Source organism: Blennius ocellaris (genome assembly GCF_963422515.1).
Source record: "Blennius ocellaris genome assembly, chromosome: 5".
In the NCBI taxonomy this organism is placed as follows: Eukaryota; Metazoa; Chordata; class Actinopteri; order Blenniiformes; family Blenniidae; genus Blennius; species Blennius ocellaris.
Genome location: NC_137654.1, coordinates 16157803 through 16175391, shown reverse-complemented (window position 1 = coordinate 16175391; position 17589 = coordinate 16157803). Strand labels below are relative to the sequence as shown.

The window sequence follows — 17589 nt, the reverse complement described above, 5'->3', positions numbered from 1 at the left end:
ACTTTTTGTTGTTGACATATTTTATATTTACACAAGCCTATGACAGCAGCCCTGCCCTTTTGTTATAGTCAAAGATGTCAATGACCTCAGGAATGCAAATAGGCTCCGAAGCCGCAAGGTGCAGTGACGCCTCCAGCAGCTTGATGAGGGCTGAAAAGGTTGGTCGGTCTTTGAAACTCCACATCCAGCAGTACTTCATCATGTCGTACCTGTAATGAGTACATACACAGAAATAGAAACGTTTGTGTTTGACACTCAGAAAAAGGACTTGTCTGCCTCATTGAGCAAAAGATCACTACTTATACAAGGCTCATTCCCAAAACGTTGGGGACTATGTCTTAAATGTAAATTAAACAAAAAGAAAAACACTGGATGCAATGATTTGCAAATATATTCAACCCATATTTTATCTCCAATAGAAAATAAACAACGCATCAGATGAAGATGAAACATTTCCTCAAAGTTTAAACAAGGGCAACAAAAGGCTGGACAAATAATCTGCATAAGTGAAAAGCAAGTGGTGAAGCATTTAATGACTACTGAGGTTAGTTGGCAACAGGTGTTATGGATCAATCTGAAATGATTGTTTCAGAGAGGCACAGGCTTCCAGATGCAAAGACTGGCTGAAGTTCACCAATCTGCAAAAACTGTGGTCTGAAAATTGTGGAGTATTTGAGAAAATGGATTGTCACTTGCAGTAGTTTTACATGCACAGAGCAAATGGTAACGACTGTAATGACTTGAAGCAAAAGGACAAAACAATGATCATTTCTTTAGAAATAAAATTTAAAGCCAAATTAATATTGTTACAAATTTAGAAAATATTAAATAAGCAACGCATTTCTATATTCAGCATATCAATATAATCTGATTGCACTGAAGGTTGAACTATTCATTTTGCAAAATACTTTTACATAGTTTGAATAGAAATCATAGATGTTGTAGCCCATCGCTATGCTAGAAATGCATGTACAAAATGATATATGTGAATCTGATTTTGCTATTCGCTTAATAATACTCACAGTGGTCCTCCACAAGTCTTTGGCCTTTTCATTCGATAAGATGCTTGAAGCTTTTGAACCACTGACAGAGGCTCAAGCTCAGGATATGGAGGAGAGCCTGCAAAAAAAACATAATTGAAAAAATGCTTTTTCAATGTAATGTGGTTATTTCTTATTAAGTTGTCAAAAGCTTTGTTTGTACAAACCAGTACATTACAAGAACAGCTCTGTCAAGATATTGATGGAATTTTTTTCAGATTTGGAGACAAATAATAGAAAGTTGTGCTTTACCCAATGTAATCAGCTCATATAGTAAGATTCCAAATGACCACCTAAAGGAAAGATGTTTGAGTCACTTTATAATGATTTTCTGTCTGGTGAAATTAAGTCAAATCAGAGCCATAGCAACATCACTACCACATTGGTTTTCTCAGCCATAGTTTTGCCCTTACACGTCGCTCCTGTCGATACTGAGAAGCATCATAATCCTCTCTGGAGCTTGCCATTTGAGAGGCACCTCTGCTGCCCTCTGGCTAATTGCTGAATCCATTTTGCGTCCTCCAAATGCCACACCCAGGCCCGACACTCGGACTGAGAGGCCTGGCCCAATTAAGATGTTCCTGGCAGCAACATCGCCATGCACCAGTCTGTGTTCTGACATCAGGTAATCCTGAGGGTGGAGCCAATGACAACCAAACAAATCAATCTTGCATCAGTTATTCAAGTGACACAACAATCTTTTTTTAAAAGCATTGGGGGTTTGGGGTGAGGGTGTTGCACTATGACATCTGCATTACCATACGGCACCTAAATCCATTTTTTTGTTTGTTTGTTGGGGATAATTAGTTTGCAAAAAGTGACTCACCAGACCGGCTGCAACCTGCTTTCCCACCAGAAACACTGACCTCTCAGAGAACTTTTGCAGTGGATCAACAGCGTTTGAATCGGTCTGAAGTTAAAATATATCACCCTTACATTTAAATACATTGAATAAATAGAGTTTGCATGTCACAACAAATACAAGTGTTGGATCACAGGTGGTACCACTCTTACATTTCTGAGTGTCCACAGAAAATGAAGGAGATTTCCAGGGCTGTAGGCATCTAAGACCAGGTACATGGGCAGATGCCTGGTCTGACAGTACAACATCTGCACCACATTTTCATGTTTACACACTGTAACATGAAAATGAAGCCACTCCACGAACTCTTTGGCTTCAGGCTGATTGGGGCCATCTACATTCACAGAAAATGACACATAAAGACCATGATTACCCCGATCACCCAAGTTGACCCGAGCCTTGTGTTTGTGCAGTACCTCGGAGGGACTTAATCACCACAGCAGAAGAGACTCCATCTTTGTTTTTCAGCAGGCCTTTGCAAATGGGGCCATAGCGACCTGTCTGCCAAAACTCCAGGCCCTCGAGAACACACTCACCAGGGATTTCCCAGGGAAACAATGCAGTCTGGACCTTTGGAGAGCTTACAGCAGCTGAAGTCAGGGACAAAATCGGCTGGCCTGTCAACAAAACAAAAAACAAAACACGAGGAGACAGATGTTTTTAAGATGATTAAGCTCTTTGCGCAATTCTCATGCACAAATTTGAAATTTTTTGAGGTTTACTCAGCTCTTACTGTTAGCAAAATGAGCTGCCGTCCTTTGTCCTCTTTGTTTGTGCTTGTGGAGACAGGCGAAAATAAGAATAACTACTAGAACTGTGCTCAACCCCAACAGAGATGGGATGACAATGACTGCAAGTAGATCTGATGACTCATCTACAAAACACGTGATAGAAGCAGGTTCAATACTTTTAGGAACAGTTTTATAGTCGTATAAAGAGACACACACGACATGGATTTTTGTGTTTGTTTATTCACGATGTGGAAGCAGTGTGAGATAATAATTCAGGAAAAGGAAATGCAACTTCCAGCTGTTTTCAAGGTAATAAGTACTATTTGAGAAACTCACTGCACATGGGTAGAGATGTATCGTTGCATTTTCTATTCACATCCATAGGGAGCAGCTGGCATTTCTCACCCAAGGAAGAAATTGTTTATCACATCAGCAGATGAAATCCAAGCACTGCTACCAAAGCTCCTGTTCAAAACAAGATGAATTCACCACGAGGCACGAGGTACTTCAAAAGTTTCCTACCTGACACAAGCGGCCCCTGATTAGTCGTAAGTACTCATTCTTTGACCAAACTATTTAAAATGACCAGTGGCAGACAAGTTGAAATATCACATTCACATGACTCTTATCACATTCACACGCTGCTTTTAGAAAACAGGCTCAGCTACGTCTGCCTTTGAGGGCGCTGACCGAAGAGGTGAGTTGGTAAGTTGACTCACTGTTACTTATTAACAAAGGAGTAGAAATGAGGAGTAAATTTCTCCATATTCACAAGGGAGCATAAACAAAAAGTCATGTCCACACCTATTGCTGTCATTGTAGTAAAGCGTTTCAATTGTTATTGTCATGAAAAGTAAAATGTGTCTGGTTTGCCTGGCAAAACAGCAAACTCATTAGAAATATGAGTAACACACATCCATTCAGGGGTTTATTCTATTCTAACCACTTCACTAACAGCGTGTGGCCCCAAAGAGTAATTTTGAAGACAAATATCAACTACGACAACACAAGATTGACAATTTTGCTATATAATTATTCTTTAACATTATTAAACCATATCATTACCAATTACTTAAATCACATCACAAGCATACTTTTTTTGCAATGAGTGTAATGCATCTACATTCTTACAATAAAAAAATGTTTACACTAAAATGAATCAACCACTGAAAAAACAGAGGTAAACCATTATACTACATTCACACCCACAGGCAGGTTAGAGTCAGTTCCCCTCAAATGCACGTTTTTGGACTGTGGGACTAGAATCACAATCAAAATGTATTATTTTTCATTGTATTGCAATTATATATTGAAATTGCAGGTGCTGCTCTAAACTGGAGTGTCCACACACATGGTGAGAACATTCAAACCACACAGAAGTGCCTGAACTTGAACCAATCCCCCTCTCTTTATGATGTGAGAGTGCTCACCACCACCATGTCAGGCTATAAATTGAATTGTTTCACTTAATCTTGAATGTCTGGTAAATTGGGTATTTTCATATGCGATTTTCCTTCATAAACAAACATTCCGCTAATAAGTATCTATATTCACCAATTGTCTCTAAGAGTTGTCACTAACATTCTACTCAGCTCTCCACAAATTTTAAACAAGGAAATCATTTAAAATTTTATTTTTAATCCAAGAGGCCAAGCAAATAGAAGTAACTATTACGTTTTCCCCCCTGTTGTTTAAAAGCTACGGAAAGTTAATGAAAATATCAACATATCAAATTACATAGTTTATCAGATATTCAATGCTGTACAGGTGATGGACACACGCAAGCACACACTTCATGATATACACAAAATATTAGAGTTAAGAAATTAGATGTTAATCAACTAAAATGTCATTAAATCAAAAACTGTTAAAAGGGAATTAAAAAAAGATAACTTGCGTGGATATATTGTAAAATTAAATTAGTTTTGGAGTTAAACAGGAGGATGCCTGTACTTAAGAGTGAGTGGGCAACCTTTGACTCCTTACAGTCACAAGAGGGCAGCATTGTGCGTAAAATCACCCAACACAATAACAACAACAACAACAACTCAAAAACTAAAGAACATCATCAACTTCAGCTCTCCAAAAGAAAGGCATCACGAGAATAAACATTTGCATGAAAACTTGAAACTCATGAAAGCTGTCAAAAGCATCAGTATAAGACACCGTCACTGCGGCACAAACTCAGAAGCAGCATTTCCCACGTGAAATATGCGTCCTGCGGGGACTCCGCCTCTTCTAACGCACCATGGAAACGCAATACAACGCTGGCGCTCAAACAGCACCCGCCCCTCTCCACTGACCATTGGCTCCGTGTGTCCCCTCTAACGCCGCCCCTCTCCGAACCCAATTGGACAAAGTCCCTCGCCGTCAGGAAACCAACACGGAAAAAGATCCGGAGAAAAAAAAAAGTTATGGAGCGCAGCCTAATCGGATCATGTCTGTTGCATGCTGCTGCTGCTGCTGCGTAGTTTTCAGATAGAAAAATCTCCACAGTGCCCGAGGAAGGAGCAGGAGGAGAGCCCCAGTGGAACAGCGAGAAAAGGTGCAGGGGTATCATTGTTTTTTGTTGTTGTTGAAGGAATCAGATAATCGGCCGGTTGAGAGGAGGGCCAGGTATGTTTTTCCGTTTCCAAGGACTGCCTTTGCTGATGTCAGAGCGGAGGAGGGCAGGGGAGCAGGACAGGTGCGCACAGTCAACTTCCCTTTTCAGTAGCATTGGGTGAAAGCCTCACACTGGACGGAGTCCCTCTCAGCAGTCCTGGAACACTTTGGAAACCGCTTTTGGAAGTTTTTGTTTTTCGTCCTCTTTTTTTTTTTTTTCCCCCATCAGAGTGTTGGTAGATGTATTACATGAACTGTAGAGTGGGATGCAACCCGTTTGGGTGCTAACAGGTTCCGTGATGCACAGACTCCAGGGGGTCCACGTTGCTCTGTGACATAGTGATTTACCAGCGTGGGGTGGGAAGCTACTGTTGTTGGATAAGTGCACGTTACTGTGAAGTGGAGCGTGTTGGGGATCGAGGCGCCCCGGCATCAACACCAGCACTTTCCGCTTCAATGCGGCACTGACACAGCCGCTCTCACGTTCCCCACACGGACAAGTGATGCTCTTTTAATTCATCGGAGTGATCATGCACACATGATCCGGGAGTTGTTTCACCCTGGAATGGAATACGACACGAGAGAGCATCAACAACTTCTCTGATCAACAATGTTTTCCTCTGTGCGTCATTGCGCATTGAGGTTCTAAGGCGGTTGCTGTGTTTGAAGGGCGCGCGAACCTCTCTAGGGTTCAACGAGAGCTACCAACAATGTCCAAAACACTGAAAAAGAAGAAGCACTGGTCCACCAAAGTGCAGGAGTGCACCGTGTCGTGGGGGGGATCCGGGGAGCTCGTCACCGTGGTGGAGGTGCGCGGCGGCGCAGAGCTGGGAGAGTTCCCCTATCTTGGACACATAGTTTCGGAGGCGATGGTTTGTCACACCGGGAGGTTTCCCTGCGGCGGGGACGTGCTGCTGGAGGTGAACGGCACGCCGGTGAGCGGACTCACTAATCGCGACACGCTGGCTGTCGTGCGCCACTTTCGGGAACCGATCCGCCTGAAAACTGTGAAACCAGGTGTGTGTGTTCAATACCCATCCTGACCCCCCCCCCCCCCCCCCCCCCCCCACACACACACACACACACACACGACAGGTGTGTGAAATGAATTAAAAATGCTATATTAGAGCAGAATGACATGTGGACAGAGCGGCTTGAGATGGATGGGGACTAATACTATGAATAAATAAGATGCTCTTCTGGTTACTGCTGAGATGAATTTCAACTGGCTGGGGCAATACGCTCTCTGTGCGCTGTGATAGCTCATTGGAAGCAGATTGACATGTCATTTTGTCGTGTTTTCACTTGGCTTGAGCACATCCAAACTGTGTGTCAGCATGCCTCCTCTTCATTCATGTGGAAACATACAATTTTCCACAATTGCTTTTGCTGCAGTATCCAGCTCAAAGCAAGGGGAACATGCTGTGTTTAAACATGCTTGTTTATACGCCCACTTATCCATGGCCACAACATAAACAGTGACTGGTCATGAAGGTGGAAGTTTTGTTTTTCCTCTTCGTTTCATTCATTTTGAGAATGCTTTGCAGGGACTTCTGAGCTTGTACACTGCTACCTCATAGTCATCACACTCACATGGCCCTATAAAGGTGCCCTGGCATTCATATTCACTGCTCGATCTGTAAACTCTGCTAAAAGCTTATTGATTGGCCATGTATGGGCCTGGTATCACTTCTCTGTGATTATTTGCTTATATGCCACAAGCACTGCTAATAAGCTTCTTTCAAAACGTGGTGACAATCAAACTGGAACAGTAGTGCATATGTGTCTGTGTGTGAGAGTGTTTGTGTGGATGGATGGATTTGATAGAAGCACTGCTCAGGGTGGCCCTTTGGAAATGCTTAGAAGGGATTTGTTAATGGTTATCTTGCCAGCTTAGACAGTGTTGGCCTGCTTGCTTTGTTGAGGTGAGTCCAAGTGTAATTGAATCAATTAGGTCCATACCCTTAAGTCACCTTGTTGTTGTTGAGCCAGCTTGGTGACATTGTTTGACATGTTAACCACTGGGTATTTCTTCACTATTGTGATGTGGTTAGTACTCTCATCTTATCGCAGGATGACTTTCTTTTCAGAGTTTGCATTTTCTCTCTGTACATTTGAGTATTGTCTCTCTCTGATAAGTTCTAGCCTCCTGCCGACCCTCCATTTAATTAAGAAAGTGCAGAAAATTAGTGTATCAAGGAGTTTCATATTGGAAAGTGTGAGCTGTGGTGTGCAGTCACCTCACAGGAAGAACATTCTTGTGTCAAACCTGCTCAGTGAGTTTCTTTTCTGGATGCTCTTGTTCCCTCCCACATTGATTGTTAGTTAATTAGTGACAATAAATCATGTGTAAGTATGAACATGTGAATGGGTGATGTAATGTCAAGGCCCTACACTAAATGAAGTCGGTATAGAAGATGGATGGATGGAAGTATTGTGCTCGGCTGTTCATTGAAATAAAATGATGCAATTGAACTCATAAACACACTATAAAGATCCATTGAGCTACGATCTAGTTTTATTTATTGCAAATAAACACAATTCATCATTGATATTTCAAAATGCCTCTGTACATTTTTCATTGGTTCATCATCGTTTGATAAATACTGATTGAGTCGCAATCCTTCTAGCATTTTCTTCTGACTCTGCGTTATATAATACATGCATTGAGTGAAGCTCAATCTACACTCAAGCTTTTCTGGGCTGCTCGCCATTAGTCCCTCGCTTCCTCTTGGGACCTCGCTGTGTGTTTAGATCTCTGTCCCCTTCCTCATGATTAATTCATTTATCATCCATCATTGATGGCTGTTCTGTGCTGGGGCGGCTGGCGGCTGGATCGTATGTTGGCTGGCTGCTGTGCTTGTAAACTTGTATTCTCATGAGAGTGCAGAGGTGGGAGAGGGAATGGTCATTGGGGCAGCAGAGTTATGGAGTTTACAGTTGATTATGGGAGCTTCTTTCACCAAACAAATACCTTTTGTAGATCTGTCTTTGCAGTTTATGTGATTCCACACATGTTGCATCAGTCTGAACTGGAAACATATAAACCAGTTTTTTTTTTTTTTGTTTTTGTTTGTTTTGTTTGTTTTTTTTATCACAAACCTTGATCTATACTGCATCCCTCTTGTCCTCCAACTCTCATGCACAAGCTTTATCTCACACCAAGTATTAAGGTTTTTTTTTCAACTTGATGAGATATTGTTATTAATGGTTGCTGGAGTCTATATGCAACAATAAGAACACATGATGGCAGATGCTTTTATTAGTCTATCACCATGTTGGAAATTATTCCCCTTTTTGTTATTGACTAGTTTCTTTTCACTCTGTTGTGCCACTTCAGTTATATATACCATATGAATCCATTTAAATCGTCGTCTTCACTGCATATCCATTGTACTCCTTCACCTAGCACCCTGGATCATCAATTATTTATCTATATACACACTTAACACTACCTGCCAGACCAATTTCACCCGTAGCTTCAGCTTTCTACACAGCTGAGACTTTATGATATTTCTCTTGCACAATAAAGACAGAAAAACAGAGGTATGTTTTGGGTGGTCCTCTGGCTCCAGACCAGCTGATGCACTCAGTATGCAGCTTCCATTCTGCGAGCAGAGTCGGGCATTAGGCAGTAACCTTGGGGGGACGAATGAAAGGAGAGGCGCAGTGATCGCCGCTACCTATTGCAGCTTGTGAGTGGGCAGCTCATTGATTAATGCTGTAAACAGACTTGGATCCGCTTGTTTTTGCCTTATGGAGCTTAATGGATGAAACATTTAGCGCTCAGGTCCTGGGGCACACTTGATTCACAAATCAGGACTGCTATGGAAACTGTTGTAAGGGTTATGATTTATCTCAGAAAAGATAAATGATGATGACGACATCCCAGTGTGACTAAGGGTTATATTTTACAGCACTTTACAAGAGATAATTTCTGACCTCTGAACAGATCAAAGGTACAAGTGTACCTCTCTTTTGTTCTGTAAAGTTAAAATGTGGCCAAATTGCAGTTGTTAAATAAGTAAATGCAGTGTAAACATAGTAGCTTTGGTTTATATATCTACTTCTAAAACTAAGGATAGGTTGTTGTTGCTGTATTATGATTTGACCGAGCTGCCATGATGTATCACCATGAGCACAGGCACTACTGGCAAATAATGTCAATTACACTTTTCTATTGTTTGAGAGGTACGATCAGCATCCCCCTAAAGGAAATAGAAGTGAGAAATCACAGACACACCATTTGACCATTACTTTTAAACCATTACTTTTAGTGCCTGTTGAGAATTAATATACAAAAATGTGTAATGTCACTCAATGGCAGTCTACTTAATATCCAAGGAGAAGTGATAGAAATGAGCTGGATGACTAATGCCTAACTGAAGATACTTCACTTTAAGCTTTTGTTCTGAAATTCATTCTGTCAGAAGGGAATTACAGCTTGAATGAAAAAGGCAACGTGCAAAAAGCACAGATAAACTCAATCACATGAGCTCTTAGATTTGTGTTGCAGGCTTTGCTGTTGGGTTGTAGCTGCTGTGTTTTAGGTGCTAGATTTAATTGGTCGGTGGCTATGACATATGAGTTGCAAGTATTTTCATTAAGGTCATAGCCTCTCCCCTTTGTAATACTACTTTTCTTTTTTGATGCGGCTTATGCATTCTGTCGTTTGAATTTGTTACACAGCACAATAGTTTCCAACAGTTGCATTGGATCTATTAGACTTAGACTTTGAAAGAGCTTTGTCCTTTTTTTTTTTATTAATTTTTTTTTCTTCCAAAATGCACCTTGTAAATATCTTGATGAAACCACAGACAATAAGCTTGCATATTTGAATATAGCTTAATTACTGTGGGTTTTGATTCCACCTGTTATGCTTTTTTCAACAGAGACTGATTAAGAGTTCCTCCTTCCCTCCTTGGCTCTTGCTTGTATTGTCATACATCACTCATCTGTGATGTTGAATGCTTCCCTGAAGTCACGAAGATGAAGTGCTAATTAAGTACCTTGATAATCCATTTTGACAACTGCCTGACAATGCAACTCTATTTGTCTTCATACATGTGATTTACACATTTAGGTGAGGCAGACCATTCCACCGCTTTGTACTGAGAACGATAGTCTAATCTTGCATTTGAGTCAAGTGATTATTTTGTGTGTAGAATAATCTTTGCTGACCATCCTGAAATAAATAGTTTTTCATAAAAAAGAAGCAAAAATACTATTGCATATGAGTAAGTAAGATAATTGAATCCTCGTTTTTCACAGAGCACGTAATGTGTTTGGTTCAAAGAAGACTACAGTAATGATAAGATGGGAGCTAAGTGATTCATCAGCTAATCATTGCAGCTCTCGTTGAGTAATCTTGTTGTTTTTCATGTACAGGTTATTATCAGTGGAGTACTTGATGCCTCAATATATTCTTTGACTTCTGCAGCTTGCACATTGCTGAATCTTTACAGAGACCCTAGGCAAAAGATGCCCTTTGATGTGGGAAATGTTCCTCTTTTTTCCAATTCATTGCAGGAACATTGGAGGTCTTAAACAAGGGGGGGGAAAAAAAAAACATTGCAAAAAAGACCTAACATCCTGTGGTAATTTGCTACATTTCCTTCTCATCTCTTAAAACAAGCTTTTACAGCAACATTTGTTCCTGTATCGCTGGTGGTGTTACACGGGGGTTAACACTTCATACGTTTGTTATCAGCAGTACAGCAGAGCAGCAAGAGCACAGTTCGCGTTAATGTGGGTTCCCCCCACGGTGCAGTCGCAGTGCTTCTATGACTAAGCTGCTCTAAAACCAGCTGAGACGAGCTGTCAGCATGTTTCTGGTTCTGTAGCTCCTTCTTCCACTGGAAAATGCAACCTCTGTTCCAGTCACTGTTTTTTTGTCATATCTGTGTCTCCTGTGAAGCCCAAGTTTGTTTCAGGGTTTACCTTTTGAAAAAGGTGAACTTTTCTTTTCTTTTCTTTTTCTGCCGCCCTGCAACTTCCAGTGCTCCACTTCCTCTTTACTCTTAGTCTATGAGAGAATAAGGAAAAGACATGGAAGTTTTGATTCATAAAAATATTCATCTATCCTTGCCTTACATTTCCCTATGGAGGCTCATTAGTATTCCAGGTATAAAAAGAACAGTGCTCACTCTTCTCTCTCTCCTGTGCTCCTTATGCTGTTCTCTGTGTTTAAATGTATGCGTTGCAGTTGGACACCTGATGTGGCATCAACCCATCATTCGCTCCTACTGGCTGCTCTCCTGGCTCATTCAACAAACTTGTCACACTCCTTCGCCCTCTGCCTTGCCAATCTGTCAGTGGGGAGAGACAATGGTGCGAGTGGATGGGCCTGCTGAAGCGCCCAGACGGCAGCCGCTGCTGTGAATACCAAAGCACGCGCTCCCATTCATCCCTCCATCCCTTTGCTCGGAGCAGCTCACTCCCTCCGCAGCTCATCATAAAGTCACCCCAGCACTGCCCAGCCGACTCCGAGGCCACTCCCTCTGTTTATTAGCTGTTCACCAGTCCGCCACCTCCTGCCGTGTTTTATGTTGTCTCTTCAAACGCAGTCCAGTGAATAGGAACAGAAAGATGAGATGGACTAGACAGAGGAAGGTTTGACTGGACTCTTGTTCATTTATCCATCTATCGTTGATTTTATAATTTGTAGCCACTTTGGATGAAAGACAAGGTACATTGGTGAGAGAAAGAAAACTACATTTCTGTTCTGTTGATTCGAAATTATATTTACACATGTCAAAAAAAACTATGATTAAACTTTCTAGGATTTGGGAAAACTGTCCTAAATTTATATTTAATGCATGTAGGTGGAAGTCGGTGTGTCCACCAGATTTTACTGTAATGTTATGGGAAATCAGTGAGGATCAGTATTTGGGGAAAGAAGGATTGGAAGTACTGCACTACACCACTATGACTTCCCCCATTTTTCATTCAGTGATTGTTATTTTAACCGATGAGAACCTGCAGCAGGGCTCTTCCCCAGATGTTTAGCACCTCTGGGATCTCCTTTCATATCACCTTGCTGATACTGCGCTTAGAGCTGTATTGCAGTAATGGACTGGGCAGCAACAAAGATAACATCTTCAGATAAGCCATACCTCTTAAAGACAGCAGAGATGGGAATATATGCTGACTCACAAATAGTCTGTGAGTGGTCGTAGCGCTCTGTCAGCACCAGTGGCGTCTCTAGGTTGCGTCTTCTGGAAATGGACATGGGAGTTTAGACACACACACACCCACCCCTCCTTAGAGACTCCTGGCCTCTTTTCCTCAGCTTGACTTCTAATTGGTCTCACTCCAACATCCTTGCAGCTGTTTACCTCTTTTTGAGATAAGATGAGGTCAGCTTCTGAACAGTACGTGTAGATAACCAAGAGCAGAGCTCTGCCAGGTCCGACATTATTAAGAAAGATAACCTCCACCACTGTACTACATAAGCGAGGCTCATTCTTCCTATCTTTACCCTATTTTGACTGAAGGGCGCACATTGATAAAGTGAGTTTGTACTCTGAATGTGTCGTCTTGCAGAAAAGAACATGATCCTTTGAGGTCGGGGTCATCACTTCTTGTCGTGGACATTTTGATTAATTTTATGTGATTTGAACAAAAAGGTGGTGCACTTGCATTTACATGGTCAATAATCCTATGCAGCGCATAGAAGTGTTCCAAGTGATACACTTAGGACACTTTTCAAAAACAATCTACTGAGTTGAAATTCATTCTCTGACAGCTGTGGAAACCCGTGTTTAACTTAACAGCATGATCATCAAGGACAGCTTTTCCTATTGCTCCTGTTTCTCTCCACTTTTTCATTTATGGTGTCCTTGCTTTGACCTCATCTTCTGTGATCAGCAACTTGATTAGAAGCATTTTCGCCAAATAGGAGAAGGTTGCAAGGTTGGAAGAAGCAGTCATCGAGCAGCTGAGGTTGCTCTGCGCAGTATTGCAATACCATCTGACCATGATGCATTCGAGATCAGATTCACCACGGACCAATTAACTTAAGAGATTGTCCTTTTTGTGTCGGGGCGACCCGCAGACAGTGACTTGGTTTAAAAAGGGAAATGGAGATGAAGTGAAGGAAATCGACTGTTATGGATCAATATACAGGTGCAGATGTGGATAGAAGGAATATGGTGGTAGATTATCTGAAAGTTGATTGAAGTGTGTTTCCTCCAGATGCACACTCGCCGCCCTCTAGGGAGAGCCTATATGGGGACTTTGTTTTTTTTTGGCCTCGTCTGTATGAAACATCCCCCATGGTGTTTGTAGCAGAGGCAATAACGGGAACAGAGAGGAGAAGCAGCTGGCACATCGTTGCCTCAGACATTTCCCTGAGAATGATTGTCTTTTGAAGGATGCATTGAATTTAAACAACGGAGGAAAAAAATAAAAGCTGAACAGATTTGGAAGAAAAAAAAGAATGGGGTCAAAGAGGGAGGAGTAAAAACAATAGGAGGGAGATGCAAGAGTGAGAATGAACAGGAATAGCAGGTAGAGACTGAGCAGTGGGAACAGGTCGGAGAAGATGAGAAAAAAGCTGCGATAATCTTCGGACTGAAAACGTTTATGTTGCTATTAATCACAGTATGAGAATCGATTCTCTGTTGTGGCTGTCTGAAATGATTGTGCCTGACGTTCATCAAACCAACACTTACTATTTCAGACTTGTCGGTATTTCCAATCTTGTCTGCAAGTAACTGGTTTATGTGAGCCGACTGCATATGTGTGTGCACGCATGCATGGTAATAAATAATTAAGCCACATTTGAATTGAGACCCACTTTTGCTTGCCTTTTCACCCCAAATGCTATCATACTGGAAGATAGCATGCTTCTTTCTTGAGGCTTTTGAATGCTGCCAGACTACCTTCCCTATAATTTGGCTTATATTCCTCCCTGTGACACAGTGCTATTTAGAGTTTCTTGGATTCACTTTCCTATAGATCTCAGGAGTTTATTTTGGAGAGTAATGATAAGCGCAAGATGAATCGCCTGTCTTCACAGCATGGACCGGTGCATGCCTCCGTTTCTCAATTGGAATCGTTCTTTACACGCGGGGCAATAAATCAGTCGAGAAGACTCAATCTTGGAGTCCAATCTCCTGGTTGGCTGTGGTTCTTCAGACTTGGTCTTGTGCCCACGCTGATGTGCCTTTGTCAATACTCATTCTGCCAGCGTAGCCCACTCAGCTGTTCTGCCGTGGTATTTGACCTCAACGAATCGATTGTGGCCCATCCTACTCGTGCACATGACAACACCTCATCTCAAATGGATCTACATCCCGCCGCCCTTCACACACACCCTCGCAGTAACCACCTCTTCGGCCAGCTGCTGCTGTTGCCTCCTCGGCTCCCTGAGCTGCGGTACGCCTGCCGTTCGTGCCAAACCTCTGCATGACGACAGGAGAGAATTTCATGTTTTATCACAGAAGCTTTCTTATTTCTTTTGATGTTTTTCCTTCTGCTAAGAGTTTGTTTAAGAGTGTCATAACTATTAAAAAAGGGTAAATGGACTTCACTTATGGTAATCAGCAAACTTAATGATTAGTCCTATTCATCCATTCACAATCATACTCCAATGGCAACAGCTGCCATGCAAAATACTTGCATTCCCCTGAGAGCAATTTGAGTTCAGTATTGGGCATTGAGAGAGTGAGATGTTAAACCACTAACTTTGAGATTCAAAGACAACTCACTCTACCAAATGAAACACAACTGCTTGTTTTTTGTTTATTGCAGTTTAGATGAAATCATCTTGAGACAAATGGCTTCACAGATTAAAAAAAAACAAAAAACACCTCTTTGACTGAGTGGGTCTCGAGATGCATTGATCTTAATGTGAGGCAGCTACTAAATTTTCCTTATGATAATAATTCATCATGTGTGCTCCGTTCTCCCCGCGAGATGTTATGCTCTGTAGAGATGAGGTTCCCGGAGTATCCTCATTAGAATTCATGGGTGTCAGGATTCGTGGCCGGCCAATTTAGCTTGCTTAGCTCCTTAGCTGCTCTAACGGGTTATTGATCGGTTCCAATCTCATCCCTGTTAACGTAGCCGACACATCCGGAGTCGGTGCATGCACCCACCGGCCTGATCTTTATGGAATGTTGAGGACACCAGTAGGACATTTTGCTTACGGTGTATTTGACTCACTCTGCTCATGATGCCGTGCCTTTGCGGAGGGAGCTTGTGAGCAATGACCGCAGCTCTTAGGACAGTTTGACTTTTCCATAGTCGGCTCATGAAGGCTTTATCTTATTTTCTGCTAATAAGCTTATCCAAACAAACAAATTGTACATTTTTTTCTTTTTGTCCAGAAATTGCAAAACTTGTGCTCTTTGGGATTGTGAGCATATGCTTGACTGACAGGTGTTATGGTGGTTTAGTGGTTTTGCTTATTATATTCCAAACCAAACTGAACACCGGTGACAAAATTTACCCTCAAGCTGTCTTTGGCGACAGCTTGCCTGTCACTGGCTTTCGGCAAATACACTCAAGAGATCACATGAACATTACTCACTGTTTAAAGCAAGCAGAAGGACAGGTCTCTCTGCAATCCTCACGTCCCGATGATGCAATCACTGGAGTATCCACAAGTACCAGTCATTCAGGCTTGACATTCAGTGGGCGCGCGCAGATTTGAAAAGCTTTCGGATGTAACGTGTTGCTGCAATGCACTTAAAACTCTACTGGGAGCATTTTAAAAATCTATTTAAAACAGTCGTGGAGAAGTTTTAATATAGTTGGTATTTTTGTGTATTGTCCATCATGCTTTTGACCTTAATGCTCTTTATTTTAATTGTGTATAACCAGAGGTGGCAAAAAAATATGCATCAATATTTAATAAAGAGGAACTGATTCATTGTTTGTTTTAACTTTTCCACTCAAAGTGAAAAAGTAAACAATTTTGTAAGTATGAAAATATCGAACAAGAATTCAAATTTTCAATTGCTCTTCTTCAAATCATAACTTCAAAGAGAAAAGACAAATTCTGTTGACTCTGTATGTCCACTGTCCAGTTTGGCCCACATGGGGTTGCAGTGGCCATAAGGATCCTCCAAATCTACCTGCCAGACATCCCAAACAAGGCCTCTTATCGGCGACCCGGTAACATCTTGATCAGATGCTTGAATCTTCTCAACCGGCTCTTTTAAATGCAGTAGAGTCGCAGCTCCACTTTCAATCTTTCCTGGACAGCTTACCTCGACCATCCAGCAGGGAAAAGTAATCAGCTCCTTGTATCTGCAATTTCCTTTCCAATGGCCTGAACAATCTACTGTACATGGGATGCTAACGCCGGCCCGCCACTGCCAAAATTCAACATGGAAGAGGTCTATTGATGGGGTCCATAGCTGTGAAAGAGAGTGAAACCATGCTGCATCATGGACCTCACAACAGAAACTGGCTCCAAGGATCTTGTTTAGTTTGATACAGATGTAAATCTGATTTGTCTGTGGTATCTGCTTCCCATTGAATCAAGTTGCTTCTCATTTGTCCATTATGTTCAATAGGTGCCTTTCCACCAGTTTAAAGTACCAAGTCCCTGCTATGGAAAACTACAAAATGCAAATATTTGTGTTAAACTAAAAAAAAAAAAAAAAAAAAAAAGTTCTCAAGAACATATTTCAAAAACACCACTACTATAGTACAAAACTAAAAACAGGTACTTTATTGCTTCCCAACTTCGCTTCTGTCATAGTTAGCCTTGTGTATTTTGTTTCCTGCCATTGTGTTCACCTCTAAACTGTAATTTCTGATATTATGATATTTTGCAGTGTAAAAATATTTTCTTTTTTGCGCTGACATTTTTCCAGGATTTACTTCTTGGTGAGAAAAATAAAACCGGCCATAATGACCGGTTATATATTTTTTCTTTGATATCACACTTACAAATTGACTCAATTGTTGTCTATGTGTGCCTGATGGGAGGGCCTGACTGTTTATCTGGGAATGGCGATCATGTATGGAATGCAGTTATTTTGAATTTGCTGAGCGCAGTGAGAAGTAGTGCAGTGTATTATTACCAACAGGTGCTTTTTCTGGCAGACGTTTCACATTGTTCCCAGGATGCCGCTCCCTGCTCTGTTATTGTGCTGAAAACTTGAAGGAGACTTCGTTCCTTTTGTGAAAACCTTTTTTTTGTCACAAGATGTTACATCTTTTAAGCTTGTGTTGTACTCTGTTTAGACAAGATAGTACATTAGATTATCTTTAACTGCCTGGCACGCTTTAAAAGAAACTGGTTCAGTTGGAATTATATACAATCTACTTGCCTTTCACATGTCAAGTTAGGGAAGCTGAGAAACCAGAGCAGTTTGCACACTGTTCAGCCATA

The 17589-nt window shown here is 41.5% G+C and overlaps 2 protein-coding genes across 3 annotated transcripts in view; one reads left to right on the top strand and one right to left on the bottom strand.

Annotated features, from left to right (window-relative positions):
* Nucleotides 1–37: 37 nt before the first annotated feature.
* LOC308130404 (tyrosine-protein kinase STYK1) lies at nt 38–3015 on the bottom strand (the record flags this gene model as incomplete). The annotated part of the gene is made up of 9 exons (XM_080496769.1): nt 38–209; nt 1023–1119; nt 1293–1333; nt 1454–1671; nt 1867–1950; nt 2055–2236; nt 2319–2519; nt 2636–2776; nt 2970–3015. The coding sequence occupies 9 exons, from the start codon at nt 3013–3015 to the stop codon at nt 38–40; spliced, it is 1182 nt and encodes a 393-aa protein (XP_080352895.1).
* A 2174-nt stretch (nt 3016–5189) lies between these two features.
* The window catches only part of magi3a (membrane associated guanylate kinase, WW and PDZ domain containing 3a), a 124370-nt gene continuing 111970 nt past the window's right edge, over nt 5190–17589 (top strand). For both annotated transcript variants that reach the window (XM_080496499.1, XM_080496498.1), the window contains exon 1: nt 5190–6254. In XM_080496499.1, the coding sequence (XP_080352625.1) occupies nt 5948–6254 (307 nt within the window). In that variant the 5' untranslated portion in view covers nt 5190–5947. The remainder of the gene's footprint in view (nt 6255–17589) is intronic.